The sequence below is a fragment of the Trypanosoma cruzi genome, genomic scaffold (assembly GCF_000209065.1).
Source record: "Trypanosoma cruzi strain CL Brener 1047053516459 genomic scaffold, whole genome shotgun sequence".
NCBI classification, from domain to species: domain Eukaryota; phylum Euglenozoa; class Kinetoplastea; order Trypanosomatida; family Trypanosomatidae; genus Trypanosoma; species Trypanosoma cruzi.
Genome location: NW_001849533.1, coordinates 50,333 through 65,998, shown reverse-complemented (window position 1 = coordinate 65,998; position 15,666 = coordinate 50,333). Strand labels below are relative to the sequence as shown.

The following is a 15,666-nucleotide window of genomic DNA, read 5'->3' as shown; positions in this document are numbered from 1 at the left end:
ACACACATAGAAAGAAAAAATAATAATAATAAAAGGGGGGAGGTTTTCCACGTCATGCTTTCGGCTGCATATGGCACATTTCTGTTCATCACGTTATGCACTTATGCGTTGACCGTTGCGCTCTGTCTTTGGCGTCTGTCCGTAGGAGCGCGTGCCTCGAAAGACGCGGAACTTGAACTCAGCGACAACGACGGGTATTGAATACCCATCCCGGGGAAATGAAAACATTTGGCGTTTTCCTGCCGTCTTTTTTTGTTTGTTTGTTGTTTTTGGTGTTTCAATTTACATGCAGTTTCAGAGGGGGGAGCGGAGGGGCTGGCGGGTGCAGACAAACGACCCACCCACCCCTCAATTCCTGTGGCGGTGCGGAGAAGGCTGAAGGAAGAAAAAAAAAAAAAAAAGAGAGAGAGAAAGAAGGGAGGAGGGGGAAATAAAGAAAATAAAAGGAAGAATTTAAATAAATAAATAAAACGGAATGAAGGAAAAAAAAAAAAACGTGTTTTTTTTATTTATATAAATATATATATATATAAATCGATTTACTTCGGTTTTTTACATGGCCTCAAGCAAAGATAAAAACATGTGAGTGGCATTTAACTAATGGTGAAGGTCAAGGAGGGGAATAGGGAATGTCCCTTTTTATATATTTATGTGCGTGTGTGTATATGTTTTTTTTTTTTTTTTTTTCTTTGATACATGAGTTTTATTGTCCTTTCTTCTCATGTTATCGTGTTCTTTTTGTTTTGTTTCTTATTGTTTCATCAATTCTCAGTTGACGTCTGTCTGTCTGTAACTCTTTCTCTCTCTCACTCTCTCTGTGTGTGTGTGTTTTTGGGCTGTATGGTTTCGTTATTTATCATTACCACCGCCTTTATTTTTGTTTATTTTGATTTATTTATTTATTGTTGTCGTTGTTTTTCTCCATCTGTGGGCGAAAAAAAATAAAGAAAAAAGGGCGGGGAGGTATGGGGGGAATATTTTTTTTTTTTTGTTTTTTTTTTTTTTTTATGGCGGATGGAATGATTTGAAGCTGTATACATGAATTTCTCGTGTGTAGTGAGAAGTGGTGGTGGAATGAGGGGGAGTGTCTGCCGTGCCTTTAGAGCGCCGTTGGCATGCCAATTATTTGCCACAGCAGACAAGGCAGCACATTTTTTTTTCCTGTTTGTGTGCATGTATGCATGTGGGTCCATTGCACAGCATTGTCCTTTCTCACTTTATCTATCTGCTTCTGTTTTTGTTTTTGTTTTTTTGTTTTTTTTTTTCTCTCTCTCTTTCTCTCCTTTTCTTCTACTTCTTTTTTATTTGTGTACCTCCCCCTCCCTCTCGGTGCTTTTCAAATCGGCGGCAGGTGGTGTGATTAATGCAAATTGTTATTTATTTTAGTATTTTTAATTTTCAATGATTATTATTATTGATTAGTTTTCATGTAACAAATTTGTTTTTTTTTTTTTTTTTGTTATCTGTCATGTGGTCTTCCTGTGAGTTTGGTTACTGCAGTGTATATATGTATGTATGTATGTATATTGTTTATTTATTTATTTATTTTGTTGTTGTTGTTGTTGCTGTTTTTGTTCTTCTGCTTCTGTGGGCATTAGAAAGTCCCGTCGGTGCCACACAAACCTCAAGGAATTGGGAGGCATACAGGCAAAATACATACATATAGGCATATAGACGTATATATATATTAATAGGAATTGTAGGAATTAATAGTTTTAAGAAGAAAGGGGGGGGGAAAGGGCAGTGGCGAGTTTTAGGGGAAAGGGAGAGAGAGAGAGAGAAAACAAGAAGGAAAGGAAAGGAAGGAAGGAAGGACGCATCTGTCTTTTCTGTGCAAAAAAGGGATCGCCGTGGTAATTTTAACGGGAGGGTTTGAGTGGTGTCATTTGTGGCTGCTTCTTTGGCTCCTGCGTAAGTGTGCGTGTGTGGCACGTAAAGAGTTGTGTGATAACTTTTTTTTTTTGTTTTTTTTTGTATGTGTTGAGAGGAATAAGAAAAAAAAAAAAAGAAAAGAAAAGAAAAAGGAAAAGAAGGGGGAAAAGAGTTGTGTGTGTGTTGTTTATTTTCTGTGTTGTGTGTTGTGGGGAGATCGGCCGCGTAAATCCTCAGTAATTTTAAGTGCCGCTTAAATAACAAAGAGAAAAACAGGAAAACATATATTTGTATATTTACACGCAAGATGGGGTCCGTTCCGAGCCGTGAGTTTCACGAGAGTCCTGATGCGCTTTTTTTTACCCGCTGTGGCACGACGCTGAAACTTGCCCGCCTGCCGCTTACGCCACATTTTTTTCCATCCGAGAATTGTTTGGCATTCCAGCAGTTGGACAATTGTTGCAGGTCGCAGTCCATGAAGTACGGCTTTACGCTTTGTGGCGGTCCATCACATAAGCGGCACGGGTGTGTGGGAGAGAGGAGGAGGCGGTGTGTGTGTTACGCAAGGGAGAATGACGACTGGGATGATATCTGTGAAGAGGAACTGGAGTTGGATCCCTCCGTGCCATGCCAACAAGACATGATGGAATTGGTGCCACCCACGGACGAAATGGCAAACACCTTCGTCTTGCACGCCAAGGAGGATGATATCAAAAACGCCTCCATGACAAAAGAGTCATGCAGCAGTGGTACAAACCACATGGCGACGGAGGAATTGTACCGCCTGTTGGTGACACAAGGGACCGTTCCCGCAATTGTGGAAACAAACGCGGAAATGAAGGAATTGTACGAAAAGGAGATTGCATGGCGTCATGCCAGGAGAATGATTTGTCGGTACCGTCAACGTTTACGCAATGGCGCAGAGGCGAGGAGCGAAACGAATGAGGAGACTGCCGTTCGTCTGGCAGAGATGATTTCACCACCGCGTCGTTTTTTAAGAGCACTTCCAACGGCGGTGGTGGCTGTCGTGGACAGTGAAGATGCAATGAGGAGGGCGCCGCCGAAGTCTGTCATTCCTCCTGATGGTGCTTTACATTTAATGGAAAATGATGGCATGCTGTTTCTTGCGTCTCGGAAGAATGAAAATTACATTGTGCCGCCTACACCTGTTCGTGTCGTGGGGTGCAACTCGCTTCTTCCTGCCATGTGCCGCGGCACGCCATGGTTGCGTGGATATGCAACAACACCGCTGGAAGAAGAAGAAGATGCATATATTGAGAGCCTTCCTCCATCCCAGCGTCCGCCCGTACTTTGCGCCTGTCAATTTTTTGAGGCTGCCATATCTGAAAAGGTATTCGGTCGTGCATTAATTGAAGGACTTGGGTATTACGCGCTGCACTCGAGAATGGCGGGGATGGATGATCTTGTCGCACGGCCCGTGTGGCACTTGGGGCTTGCGTCTCGCGTCCCACTACTTCACTTCATGGCGGAAATAAGACAACTCGTGTCGATGGCGGCGTATCCAACAGGTATGACGTTAAGCATCCGAGGAAATTGTTTGCTTTTCCGACTTCAGGAAGCGGCTCTTCGGGCAATGTGCCAGTTATTGTGTCCATGTACCGACAGCTTTGCTCCACAGTCTTCCTGTCAGCATGTGTGGAGGCAGAATGTACCGCGATCCGCCCTGTACGAGTACGGCGGACGCATTGGTGTTTCTCGGACAAATGGCACATTGTGTGCTTCAAAACATGTTTACGATGCGGTTCGGAAGCATGCGCGGGGAGAGGGAGAAAACACAGTGGACATTTCGAGGTTGTTGGTATTCACTGTCGTGAATCCCTGGCAAACGTTAACGTCTCTTTCAGATTTTGGGAAAAGATATGACGTCATTGAAAAAGAAGACACATCGTCCAATGTTTTTAATGACGGCGATCTTCTCGTGTATGACAATGTACGCCGTCAATGGACCCGTCTGCTGCAGCCGGACGTGACTTTGGAGACACTGTTGCTTTGTTGGGTGAAGAGACTCCTTGTGGCAGCTACGTTTCGTCACGATGACACAGGATGGCTCCGGGATACTGAGGGTCGTATTGTTCAGGTGGGACGTTTTCACATCTGGAGCGAAGTGCATGATGGTCTGCCTTACTTTTTTGGTGCCATTCCCAAGTTTGCTAAAGAGCGCCGCAGGAGGATGCTGCGAAAAACCCGTGAGAAGTTTCTACAGGAAGAAGAAGGAGCCAAACGCCTTCATGAGGGAAAGAGGAATGAGAAGGACTATGTGATGCCAGCGCAGGATCCGGCAGGACGCCATTTTGAATGTACCCTCTCAACACATTTTAAGAGGCACGGTGATGCCGCAAATTACTTTTGTAATGGTTCATTTACATGGAACCCATACGGTAGACGCAGGTAGGAAACCCGTTTATACTTGCTGTTGTCTTTTATCGTTATTGTTGTTGTTGTTATTATTATTCTCTTCTACTCCGTTTTATGGGAAGAAGTCAATGTTCATTAACCAGAATTTATTTATTTATTTATTTATTTATTTATTTATTTTCCTGTACGGCCATCAGTTGGCACCCATCATGCCTGAGGTATTTTCAAACTTACTTAATAACAAAGAAATGAAAGAAAATAATTAAAAAAAAAGTGGCAGAATGACATAAGTTCCTCTTCTTCCCTTTCTTTTTTTTTTTTTTTTTTTCCCTCCTCCACACCAGCATACCTACATAAATATTATAAATCAATACGTATATATTGTATGTACATGCATGTATGTATATGTATGAATAAAACATCAAGAAAAGATAGGAAAATACAGATACCGCCCCTTCATTTACATAAAACCGTATGGACATGCATATGTAAAGTTCTGTACATATCGTCTAATTTATCTTAAATATCTACCAGGTGAACGTCATTCTTCCTTTTTGTTGTTGTTGTTTTTATATTATTATTCTTTGGGGGGAGGAGGAGGGGGGTGGGGGGGTTGTCGCTTTTTTTTTTTTTTTTTTCTTTTTTTTTCTTGATCGAGTCGAATCCGTCCCACATTTCTCTTATCATCATTGTTATTATTATTATTATTATTATTATTATGCCTTTGCGTGGTGTTATTTTGTAACACCGATTGAGCGGAGAATTGAAGGTGAGTTAAAGAGATCTATTGTGCATGCTTCCTTCTTCTTCTTCTTTTTTTTCTTCTTTTCCCCCTTTTTGATTAAAAGAGAAGTAATTGGGGGGGGGGATAAAAAAAAAAAAATGTAGAGAAAAATAGACGTGATAACATTGCGAGGATGACTCTGTGTTTGCATCGGCGAAATTCCTTTATATGTATAACTTACACGTCCAGGCACGTGATAAAGGATGCAGGAGAAAGAAAGTGTGGGTGTGTGAATTTGGATAGCAGGGTGTTTGTTTTCTGCTGTTGTCATCTCCTCTGCGCTCCCTGCCGAAGGATTGTTTGTTGGTAGTATGGCCTGGCACACGTCCCACGGTCTGTTGAAGTTGCGTACACGTCTGTTACATCTCTCATCTGCGTTTGTCGTTGCTTTGCCACCCTCGGTGAGGCCACATTACACGGCCGGCAAAGGTGGTGACTTTGCGGGGACGGGGGGCGGCATTGGGGAGACACGCATACAGTGTTTCCAAAAAAAGTAAAGGCAAGCTTTGAGTTGTTCCACATTCACACCTCCAAAGAGAAATTGAAGGCTACGTCAAGAATTCTTTGCACAGCCGAGACGGAGAATTGTAAATAAAAATATCAGCGGGGTAAAATTCATATGGAAAGCGGGAGATGTTGTTGATGAAAAAACGGCTTCGACTGAGAGAAGCGTCACCCCCTCAAAACCATTACAATGCATACGGAGTGTCTTAGCATGAGGCAAACGAGAGATAAGCCGTTTTTTCTTACCTTTAGCAAACTTTAGCCGCGCGTCTTCGGTTTTGTTTTCATATTGGCATCATTCTTCTGCTTCTTTGTTGTTGGAATTCCGGGTGTGTCTTTGCGTGTGCGTGTGCGTGTGTCTTCATACCCTTTTTCTTTCCAATTCTTTCTCTGACGCTTGCGTTCTGCATTGGGCAGTGCGGTGCTTTATTCGCCCACGGAGTCTGCACTGGGGAAGCGTGCCCTGCTGCTTCCCACTGCCCCACGATGGGGCGAAGGGTGGGTCGTGTGATGCGCCGTGCTTCTGGTGTAACGGTTGGAGGGGCTGTCTTTGCACACTGCTGATTTGAGGCACGGTGCCAACGATTGCATGGCGGGGATCTCCTTCGACGACCGCTTGAGCCCGTAGCTGCTGTTGAGGTGGTACCCTCCCAAACAAGCACGGGCACACACACACACGTGCTGAGGTGCGTGTGTCTCCCTCTGTGTACGTGCCTCCTCACATTGCCCTCATCGCGATTGTTCCACGCTCCCTCTTCGCATTGTGGTTATGGTGCGTGGGTCCCGCAGTGCGGCGGTGCCTTGGCAAATACGGGGTGAGCAACGCAGGAAATGTTTTCCATTTTCTGTTGGGGGCTGGCTGACGCAGTCGCACGATGCCCGCCATGCGTGAAGGTGTTGCCTGCTCTTGTGGTCATTCTTCTCTCATCCTTTGTTTTTGCACTGCCGGGTGCGGGTGTCGCTCGGTGTGTGCTGGCGCATGACGGACGGTGCCACGATGGCCTCCTCTGACGATGACGCTCTCTGTGTTATAGGCACACATCCACACACTTTTGGTTGTCTCTCTGTGGGAGTGATTGCAGCAGGAGCGTGGTCTACGGCAGCGGCAGCTGGTGCTCACTTTTTTCTTCCAAAACTTGTTAACTTTGCCTTTTCGACTCTTCCCATTTCTTCCACGCACACATACACACAAAGGAAAGAAGTTAAAAACAACCGCTAATCGCTACCGTGAAATTCGAAGGCACTGAAAGGACCAACAGCACACACACCGCCCACACACACATATTTATATGCTCTCACGTGTTGCTGCTGTGAAGGCACCCCGCACACACAACCGTCGCCGCGTGACCGGATCCAGCGGAAGGAGGAGGGAAGGAAGAGAGAGTGAGCCGCAGAGGCCCAAAATGTCCCGGCATGTGTTTACTTCCGCGGTGCTGCTCCTTCTTTTTTTCGTGATGATGTGCTCTGGCAGTGGAGCTGCGCACGCTGTGGAAAGTAATTTGAGGGATGCGCAGATGCCGCAATGGGTTGATATTTTTGTGTCGGGCAAGACGCGGGTGCTGGCAAAGGATGGGACTGAAGTCGGAGTGAAGGATTCGTTTGGCGTAGCCTCTCCTGTCATTGCTGGCGGAGTGATGGCTGTGGCTACTACCGGCGGTTTTTTACGTGATCCTGTAATATACCTTTATCAAACTGATATTCTTGCGGAGTACTTCAACCCTGCGTGGGATTGGTCGTTCCTTGCCGCTAAGGTCAGTAAGGATACATGGAGAGCATACACTGTGTTTCATACAGCGAATGAAACGGAACTTGTGGGTGTTGCGCGCCTTCCGGCAACCATTGGGAAGGGCAATAAGGTGTTTCTCCTTGTGGGAAGCTATGAACAGAAGTATGACGGCGCCACGAAGAAGTGGACGACGGATGGCAAGGATATCAAACTGATTGTGGGTGATGCCAAGCCGTCCACGGACAGAAGGGAGAGTGGAACGATCATCTGGGGCGATCCCACATCGCTGTTACAACAGCTCACCCCACAGACTCAAACGGAGTTGAAGAACCTTGAACCCTCTGGTGGCGCTGGTGTTCTGATGGAGAATGGCACTCTCGTCTTTTCTTTGTCGGGGCCTAATGAAAAGGGTGAACGTTCCAACAGGATCACTTATTCGACGGACGAAGGCAAAACCTGGGTGTTTCCGGCGGGTACGCCCCCTGCGCACTGTGTTGGAATCAGCATCACCGAATGGGATAAAGGACAAATTCTCATGGTTGCTGAATGTGCGGGTGGTCGCAAGGTGTACGAGTCGCTTGACATGGGGAGAACGTGGACGGAGGCTGTCGGGACGCTCCCAGGCGTGTGGATCAACTCCCGATCAGGAGCTCGTTGGGCTATTGATTTGTCTGTGGGATCCCTCACCACGGCGACCATTGAGGGAGTGAGGGTCATGCTGTACACTCATAAAAGATACCGCACTTTGGAGAAAAGGGAGAAGGCGCTCTACCTTTGTGTCACGGACAACAGCCGCATGTTTTATCTTGGACCGATTTATGTGGAGAGTTCTTTGAGTGAGACAGTTTCCAACACCTTGCTGTACTCGGAGGATGCGTTGCAAATTGCAAGATTTACGTATACAGGAACCAGCAAGGCCATTTCGCTTGCCCGCCTAACAAAGGAACTGGAGACAATCAGGTCTGTCCTCAGTACTTGGAAAAAGCTGGATGCCTCCTTCTCCGCTTCGTCCACACCCACGGTTGGTCTGGTTGGATTCCTGTCCGACGCGGCCAGTGGTGACACGTGGCTTGACGATTACCGCTGCGTGAATGCAAACGTGACGAAGGCAGCGAAGGTCCACAACGGTTTTAAATTTATGGGGCCTGGGTCCAAGGCAACATGGCTCGTCAACAGCTGGGAGGAAAATACTTACTACAGCTTTGTGAACGACGATTTCACTATTGTGGCGACGGTGCTTATCCACCAGGCTCCGAGTGAGAGCACTCCTCTGCTGGGTGCGAGTCTGGGAGACACTGACGGCACGAGGTTCATTGGGCTTTCGTACGATGCGAACGGTAAGTGGGAGACAGTGTTCAACGGCACCAAAGCAGTACAGGACAGCAATTGGGTGCCGGGGAAAGAATACCAGGTGGCGCTGACGCTTCAGGGCGGCAAGAAGGGCTCCGTGTACGTGGATGGTGAGCTTGTGGGGAGCTCGGCGACGTTACCAACACCTGAGACGCGGGGGAATGAAATCTCACACTTCTACATTGGTGGAGCCGAGGGAGGCAGCGACAGCGATCTGACGGTGACGAACGTCTTTCTGTACAACCGCACACTGAGTGACGAGGAAATAAAAATGGTCAAGAAGAGAGAGGACTCCGTGCGTGGGGGCGCGTCTCGGGTGCTCCCGCTGCTTCTGCTGGGGCTGTGGGGCATTGCGGCCCTTTACTGAGAAATCGCAGTGAGGAGTTCCTGCTTCCAGCGGGGCTATATGTGCCTCCCCACGCACCCTCTGAAGTAATTGACTTTTGTGTGGACGCAACTTTTATTTTATCTGTTTTTATGCTCGATTGGACTACCCCTTTCTGCCCGTGTAAGTCGTTATTTAAATGGTGTGCTCTTCCTCCGGGGACTGCACTGCGGGGCCTGTGTTTTTGTTTTTTTGTATATTTGTTTTTTCCTTTTTTATATGGAGGAATATTTTGAGAATGGCAGGATGTATTTAATGTTTTTGTCGACTGATGACAAGTGCATTCGGCATTGGGCGCCACGACGACGGTGCGATGAAAAAAGTGAGGTTAGATGTGCAGCAACTCACTGCGTGTCCCAATGAAATGTGAAGGTTGTGTGGACACCAGGGAATTGAACGGCCGAAACAAATATATTTTTACCTCCGCAGGAAGAATATACAAGTGTTTTTTTCTTTGTTTTTTTTTCGCGTCACGATGTTTTTTTGCTTTTTTTTTTTTTTTTTTTGTGAGCGTGAAAAATTCGTCGGGGCGAGTTTTTTGTTTTTATTTTAATTTTGTTTTCACTTTTTTTTTTATATATAATTTTTAATTTCTATTTCTGCAAGCGTATTGCGGGTTGCCGCTGGTTGGGCTGCCGTGTCATGTTTCGCTTTGGCTGCCTCCTTCCTTCCTTCTTTTTCTGTCCTGCACCTCCGCCGCGTGTTTGTCTGTGTCCCTTCACGTGCGTGGATCTCTCCTTGTTTTTTTCTTTCTTTGCGTGTGTGCAGGCACACACACACAACCGCAGGGCGTACATGTTGCAGTGCAGTTGTGTGCTCCTCCTGCAGTCGGTGCGGGCAGCTGCGTGTGGCTGCGGCCGCGTCACTCCGTGGAAATGAAGAGAAGGAAGGGAGAGGCAGTGAGAGTGCGCCGTGGCTCTCATCCCCTGCGGGAATGCTGCGCGGCGTGTGGCGGTATTGTTTTGAGGCGCCGCACCATCACGCACGAGGACGTGGCACGGAGTGGAAGACTTCTTCTTTTTTTATTGTGTCTGCTGCTGTGGGTGTGGGTGAATCCGCGCCGGACTTGTAGGCACGATGGCCGCAGCGTGTGGCTGTCACTCTGTTTCCTCGGGAGATATGCTGCCATCAAATTCATTACGGAAGAAAAGAGGGACGTCAAGAACCAAACGATTCATGCCAACCCCATTCTTGGCTGCCATGCCTCTTCCCCACGGGTTGGGTTAACTTCGGTGGCGCCCCTTTCTGCTTTCCTTTTTTTTTTTTTTAGAAAAGAAAAGAATGAAGTACCAAAGCATTGCATTTATATCCTTCAAAAAGAGAGATGAAGAGAGAAGGTGTAGTTCATAAATATAAACAATACATTTATGTATTTATTTACCTTATTGCCAGCGGTAAATTAGTAACGCTCTTCTTAATGTAAAGCCATGGAACTCGTAGCTTTCGTAGCGGAGACGCACTTTTTACAGCGGCAGAGAAATCCGTAGTCTTCCAGGAGACGCTGGCGCCTTGCATTTGCATCATCTGCGTAACTGTCAACGTCAATGTATGCAATCGTTATTTCCTCCTCAGTTTTGATAGGGCGACGCGCCACAAGTTCCATCGAACACGCCCCCGCTGCTGTTCGATGTTTTGGGCGTACCACCGCCGCGTTTGGGACGCAACTGTGGTTAATCATGCAAAGTTCCCCCTGCAGTGCCCAACCGAGCGTCTCGCTCTCATTAAAAGGGTAGCCAATGCTGTTGATCTTGGTACGGAGAAGGACATCGCGAAGACGCGCCACGTCGACGTCGTATCCCTGCGGAGAAAACGTATCCACAACGAGTTTCGCAAAGGATTCACAGAACCGATACGCCTTCACAAGCTGCTGGGAAGTATTCATGCACAACCCTTCAACGGCTTGCAAAAGTGGGGTGTCTCCTAAAAGTGCGCGTGAGCCGTACTGCAACGCAAAGCGCAAGTAGTCTGTGTCACCCGCGCGCACAGAATCAGGAAGCGTACAAAACCACTCACAAGCCAGTTGATGTGCCTCAAGAAGGGGATGCGTTCGCAGTATGGCGGCCTCACGCTCATTTCCCTCCAACGACATGGCGGGCGCCGTCCCATCTGACCGCTGCCACGCCTCCTCCACTAAATCCTTCACGCAACCAAAGCACAACACGAGATGCTTACAGGAGGAACACTCATACCGGATTTCTTCCCAACTCTCTTCGTCTCCTCGTCGTGTCTCCTCCTCCCCTACTACTCTCTGAGGCTCCGTCACGGACGCAAAACAGCGATAACATGTGTTGCGCACAAACGGACTATACAGCACGGCAATATCATACGGCACAAGAAGAATAGTGTCACCTTCCCCGAATTCCGTCTTCGCCACAAGGCCGCGTCCCCGTTGGGCATCCATGTACTCCACAGAAGCCTTTTTTGATGACATCATCTCTCCGTCACTCTTTTCCATAAATCCCTTCAAAAGTTGGGGAGAGGATACGCATGTATATGTATGTGTTTTGGAGTTCCCTTTATATGGATGGACACACCCTTTCCTTCCTTCCTTCCTTCAAAAAAGCGGGACAATATTGTAAAAAGAGAGTCACCAACAACAAAAAGGATTACACCAATTTTCCCTACAAGTCCATGTAGAGCGGATACCCAACCATTGCGGGGGTATTGTCTGTGTTTGTGTGGATGGATGGATGAGGCATGTGTGAAGGGGAGGGATAGAGATGGCACAGAGAATGACGTTAGTAAAGAAATAAATAAAATAAATAAATAAAAACAAGGCGTAAACCATTTTCCTCAGCTCCTCATTCCCTTTTATTCCCCTCTCACACACACACTATCTCTCTCTCTATATGTATGTATATGTATGTATATATCATGCAAAAACCCTCACTCCTCGTTCCCGGCATTTCAACCCCACCACCACCACCGCCACCGCCACCGCCACCTCTCTCTTGTTTCTTCTTATTTAATCTATGCATTCATACAAGTGGAATAAAAGCACGGGAGAAAGAGAGATAAAATAATAATAATAAAGATATTTAACGGGCGTTGTTACACCGTGGCAAAAACCTACATGAAGAAAGAGTAAAAAGGTCATGTGGAAAAAGAAATAATAGATAAAAATATATAAAGAAGGAGTTTGTGTGTAATGAAAGGAAAAAAGAAAGTCATTAACTTTCGGTTTCGCGGCCAAACACAGCAGGCAAAACGTCCGTCCAACCACAAATGAATCATTGGATGTGGAAACGGATAATGATCCCCGCACACAACACACACACGCCCTTCCGCTCCTGCAATTCCTTCAGAGCCGCAACTTCCTCTCGCTTCATGTAATTTTATTTCTTGACTCTTATTGCCGTCACCGTCTGTTCATTCACGTTTCTCCCCCTCATTCCCCCTCTCCGCTCCACCTCCTCATCCATCCCTCCCACTCTCTATGCGCAGTCATGCGTTCCCGGGAACATTCGAGATCCCCTCCGCCCTCTCTCTCTTTCTTCCTGTCTTTTGTTTCCTTTCCCATTTTTTCATGTTAAATGGCACTCCGGCACCATTTTTTTCTTCCTCCCAAGTTCTTCTGTAGTGTCATGTGGAGTCCCCTTCGCTCTTATATTCCCTTCCTTTTCATTTTTTTTTTTTTTCTTTTTCTTTATCATCTTGTTTCTCTTTTTGTTTCTTAGTTGTTTTTTAGTTGTTGTTTTTCTTGTTTTTCTTGTTTTTGGGAGAAGTCGTTTGTTTGTTTGCTTTATCGCTGTTGATCATTTCTGGTGTCAGCCAGACGTCTCTCTCTTACACACGCGCCGAGAAAAAGAAAGAGCGCCAGTCTCCTTCTTAGGGGTCGCGGTTTTCCGGCTTCGCAAACGGCATGCCTAGGACGTCGAACACATCCTTTTCACATGTGACGTGCACGCGCTTCACCTCCAACTCCTCCTTCGTGAGCCCCAACGTCTCCATCTTCGCCGAGTGACCACTAATAACCGACACAACAGGGTCGACGCCTTCCTCCACAGTAGGGTCCGAGGCGGCGTCCGTGGGAGAGTTTTTGGTTCCCGCGATTTTGTTCGCCCGCACCCGCTCCTGCAGCGCCTTCACCTCCTCCGGGCTGCCAAGCTTAAAAAGGCCGTATTCGTTCAGAAGGTATCCTTTACTGATGGCGGCTTGACGCATGATCACATTAAAGTTCTTGCTGCCGGTAAACGTGAGAAGGGCAGTAGGCACCGATCGGGCCTCAATAAGTCGAATATCCACGCGACGGGCCTTGTAGTGCTTTGTCGTCCCATTTGTTGTGCGAGGAGGCAGACGACCCATGCCCATGTACTTGAGTGGCCCCTGTGCCATTGTTGCCTCGAGGTAGTTTCGCTCCTGAAGGTAATCCACAAGCGTACCGAGGACCCCGGTGTTCGTCACTGGGCAGTCAAGTGGTGGGGCACTTAATGTGCGTGCAAGAATGGCGTCCACATCACCGCTGAACGGATGCCGGCGACGATAGCTACCGCACACTTGAATTTCATAATCGGAGGTGAGCCGAGCCTGCACACTTTCGCGGAGGAAATTTTCATGCAAGACGGACTCATGCATAGGAATCTTCTCATTGATATCGTGGAAGTATTTTACGCCCACGCGCTGCTGGTCTGTCAACTGAATACGATCGGCCTTCTCTATGAGTTCCTCCACGGTAAATATGCCCTCTCGATCAAAGAGTGCAGCTGCTGCGCGTGGACCGAAGCCATGCACTTGTGTAAGCTCCTGAATCGCCTTGAGTTTCGGTTTTGTCTTCTTCTCAAGTTCCTCCAGCTTGCCCGTCATGATGATCTCCTCCGCCTTCTTCAGCAGCTTGGAGCCAAAACCGGGAAACCTTTCCAGGTCCTCCACCGTCCGCAACGGCAGGTCGAGGTTCGTCTTGAGGCTATTCAAGGCGCGGATGTAGCTCTGCACCTTGTACTTTTCCCCAAGGGCATTATTCAAATCTGCCATCTCCTTAAAGATGCGGATGATGTTCTCTCGACTATCCGGATTAAAACGCCAGAATGTGCGACGAAACATCTTTTTTTTTTTTTTTTTTTTTTTTTTTATGTTTGTTTCAAGCAACTCCACGAAAAAAATAAATAATAATAAATTTGTATTTTGTATGAAATAACGACAGTATGCTGTTTTGTCTCTCTCTCTCTCTCTGTGCGTGTGTATGTCTGTCTGTATTTATGTATGTATCGTGTAGATGTCTCCTCCTCGTCCCCTATTCGTCGTCTCTATTTCCCGCGGCCTCGCAGTTATTATTTTTATGATTCTCTTTCTTGTTATTGTTGTTTGTTGTTGTTGTTGGTTTTTTTCTTGATTGTTTGTTTCCCTTCGTTGGTCCTTCGGTGGGGAGGGGGATGGATCGTTTTGCCGCGGCCGTGTGGATGGGAGCTGCACGAACCCTTCGCTTCCTTCTCGCTGCTTTGAAAAAAAAAAAAAAAAAAAAAAAAGAAGGAACGGGGAGACAAAAAATGCGCGGAAAAAAAAACGGGGTGATGAAAGACATTAACGGAAAGAAAAGAAATAACACTCAAAAGCGTGTGCGGCCGTTAGAACGACCTTGTGGAAGCGTGACGACAGCAACACACAAAAAAAACAAAATAATAATGATAATAAATAAGGTGAGAAAAGGAAAGGAGAGCGATAAGAACGCACCGTGACTATTACATGTGCTCATATGGATCGTCTGGGTGCATGCATGTTCTCCCCGTGTGCGTTTAACCTCCCCTCTTCCAGCCCCTCACTGTTTTTCTATGACATCTGTAGACGCCGTTGCTCTTTTTTTTTTTTTTTTTCTTCATTGCTGTTTCTATGGAATGGAATGAAATGGGGTGGAGGAGGAAAAAGGGCCCCACAGCTCTCCGTTCGCTCGGTATTTGCCTCGCCATGTGCGTAAGTGCGCGTTGCAAGCCCCTCCAATTCACATCTCGCGTTGCTCGGGCTGAACGTACGTCATGCCTAATGCGTCAAAGATGTCACGCTCGTGTTTCACCTTCACTCGCCGTGACTCCACCTCACGCCAGAGAGCGGCAAGTTCTTGTTGCTGTTGCCGCTGCCGTGCTGCTGAAATCTTCTTCCCGTGCTTCTTGCTACGTGTATCCTCGCCAGCCCCGTCAGCACCATCTTCGCCGTCGTCGTCCTCTTCACCGTGGCCATCGTCATCTCCCATAAATGCGGGAGACTTAGCAGAGTAGTACTGTGCCCGGACCAACTTCTGAAATGCCTCCGCATTCCACCGGCCTCGGGCCGTGTTGCTCCCACCACCGTTATTACTATTGTTATTATTAGGCTTATTCTTGCTGTTGCCGCCGCTGCTACCACTACCACAACTACTGCTGCCATCGACTGCATTGTCCTCGGCGGCGGCAGCAACGGTGGCCGCTGCGTCATTGTGGAAGAGGCCGTATTCATTTAGCACAAAGTTCTGCTTGATCGCTTCTGCCCGCATGACGACGTTAAAGTGCTTGCTGCCAGTAAAGTACAGCAGCGCCGCAGGGAAACACTCCGGCTCCACAAAACGAATATCGAGCCGCCGTGCCGGGTACAACTTTGGGCTTGTCGCACCCGCATTGTAGTTATAACTCCTCAGCCGACTTACCCCCATAAACTTTGTCGCCCCTTGCGCCAGTGTCGCCTCGATGTATCGCTCCCGCTTGA

The 15,666-nt window shown here is 47.3% G+C and overlaps 5 protein-coding genes across 5 annotated transcripts, besides 32 other annotated features; 2 read left to right on the top strand and 3 right to left on the bottom strand.

Moving 5' to 3' along the window:
• Nucleotides 1-7,393: part of a sequence feature (heterozygous, Esmeraldo-like haplotype) that runs on past the window's edge.
• Nucleotides 378-495: a sequence feature (CT-rich).
• Nucleotides 500-535: a sequence feature (AT_rich).
• Nucleotides 669-691: a microsatellite.
• Nucleotides 978-1,007: a microsatellite.
• Nucleotides 1,235-1,307: a sequence feature (A-rich).
• Nucleotides 1,374-1,416: a sequence feature (AT_rich).
• Nucleotides 1,501-1,525: a microsatellite.
• Nucleotides 1,548-1,576: a microsatellite.
• Nucleotides 1,723-1,815: a sequence feature (CT-rich).
• Nucleotides 1,992-2,032: a microsatellite.
• Tc00.1047053503955.50 (hypothetical protein, conserved) lies at nucleotides 2,180-4,285 on the top strand (the record flags this gene model as incomplete). Its single annotated transcript, XM_808648.1, has 1 exon — nucleotides 2,180-4,285. One exon carries the CDS (start codon nucleotides 2,180-2,182, stop codon nucleotides 4,283-4,285), a length of 2,106 nt encoding a protein of 701 aa, XP_813741.1.
• Nucleotides 4,301-4,345: a microsatellite.
• Nucleotides 4,393-4,428: a microsatellite.
• Nucleotides 4,554-4,576: a microsatellite.
• Nucleotides 4,869-4,899: a microsatellite.
• Nucleotides 4,929-4,968: a microsatellite.
• Nucleotides 5,049-5,087: a sequence feature (GA-rich).
• Nucleotides 6,826-8,979, top strand: Tc00.1047053503955.40 (trans-sialidase, putative; the record flags this gene model as incomplete). Its single annotated transcript, XM_808647.1, has 1 exon — nucleotides 6,826-8,979. The coding sequence occupies one exon, from the start codon at nucleotides 6,826-6,828 to the stop codon at nucleotides 8,977-8,979; it is 2,154 nt and encodes a 717-aa protein (XP_813740.1).
• Nucleotides 7,394-9,363: a sequence feature (areas not merged during assembly with more than two copies in the genome that could not be assigned to a particular haplotype).
• Nucleotides 9,364-10,121: a sequence feature (heterozygous, non-Esmeraldo-like haplotype).
• Nucleotides 9,476-9,503: a microsatellite.
• Nucleotides 9,533-9,596: a sequence feature (A-rich).
• Nucleotides 10,122-10,297: a sequence feature (areas merged during assembly that could not be assigned to a particular haplotype. This can correspond to areas where the two haplotypes were merged or to regions with more than two copies in the genome that were merged during assembly.).
• Nucleotides 10,298-15,666: a sequence feature (heterozygous, Esmeraldo-like haplotype).
• Nucleotides 10,412-11,452, bottom strand: Tc00.1047053503955.30 (hypothetical protein, conserved; the record flags this gene model as incomplete). Its single annotated transcript, XM_808646.1, has 1 exon — nucleotides 10,412-11,452. The coding sequence occupies one exon, from the start codon at nucleotides 11,450-11,452 to the stop codon at nucleotides 10,412-10,414; it is 1,041 nt and encodes a 346-aa protein (XP_813739.1).
• Nucleotides 11,745-11,770: a sequence feature (AT_rich).
• Nucleotides 11,911-11,942: a microsatellite.
• Nucleotides 12,012-12,039: a sequence feature (AT_rich).
• Nucleotides 12,622-12,714: a sequence feature (A-rich).
• Tc00.1047053503955.20 (mitochondrial DNA polymerase beta, putative) lies at nucleotides 12,826-14,037 on the bottom strand (the record flags this gene model as incomplete). Its single annotated transcript, XM_808645.1, has 1 exon — nucleotides 12,826-14,037. The coding sequence occupies one exon, from the start codon at nucleotides 14,035-14,037 to the stop codon at nucleotides 12,826-12,828; it is 1,212 nt and encodes a 403-aa protein (XP_813738.1).
• Nucleotides 14,039-14,065: a microsatellite.
• Nucleotides 14,090-14,113: a sequence feature (AT_rich).
• Nucleotides 14,166-14,202: a microsatellite.
• Nucleotides 14,286-14,313: a microsatellite.
• Nucleotides 14,436-14,462: a microsatellite.
• On the bottom strand, nucleotides 14,930-15,666 carry Tc00.1047053503955.10 (mitochondrial DNA polymerase beta-PAK, putative; the record flags this gene model as incomplete). Its single annotated transcript, XM_808644.1, has 1 exon — nucleotides 14,930-15,666. A coding segment is annotated over one exon (737 nt), but the record flags the coding sequence as incomplete, so codon positions are not given.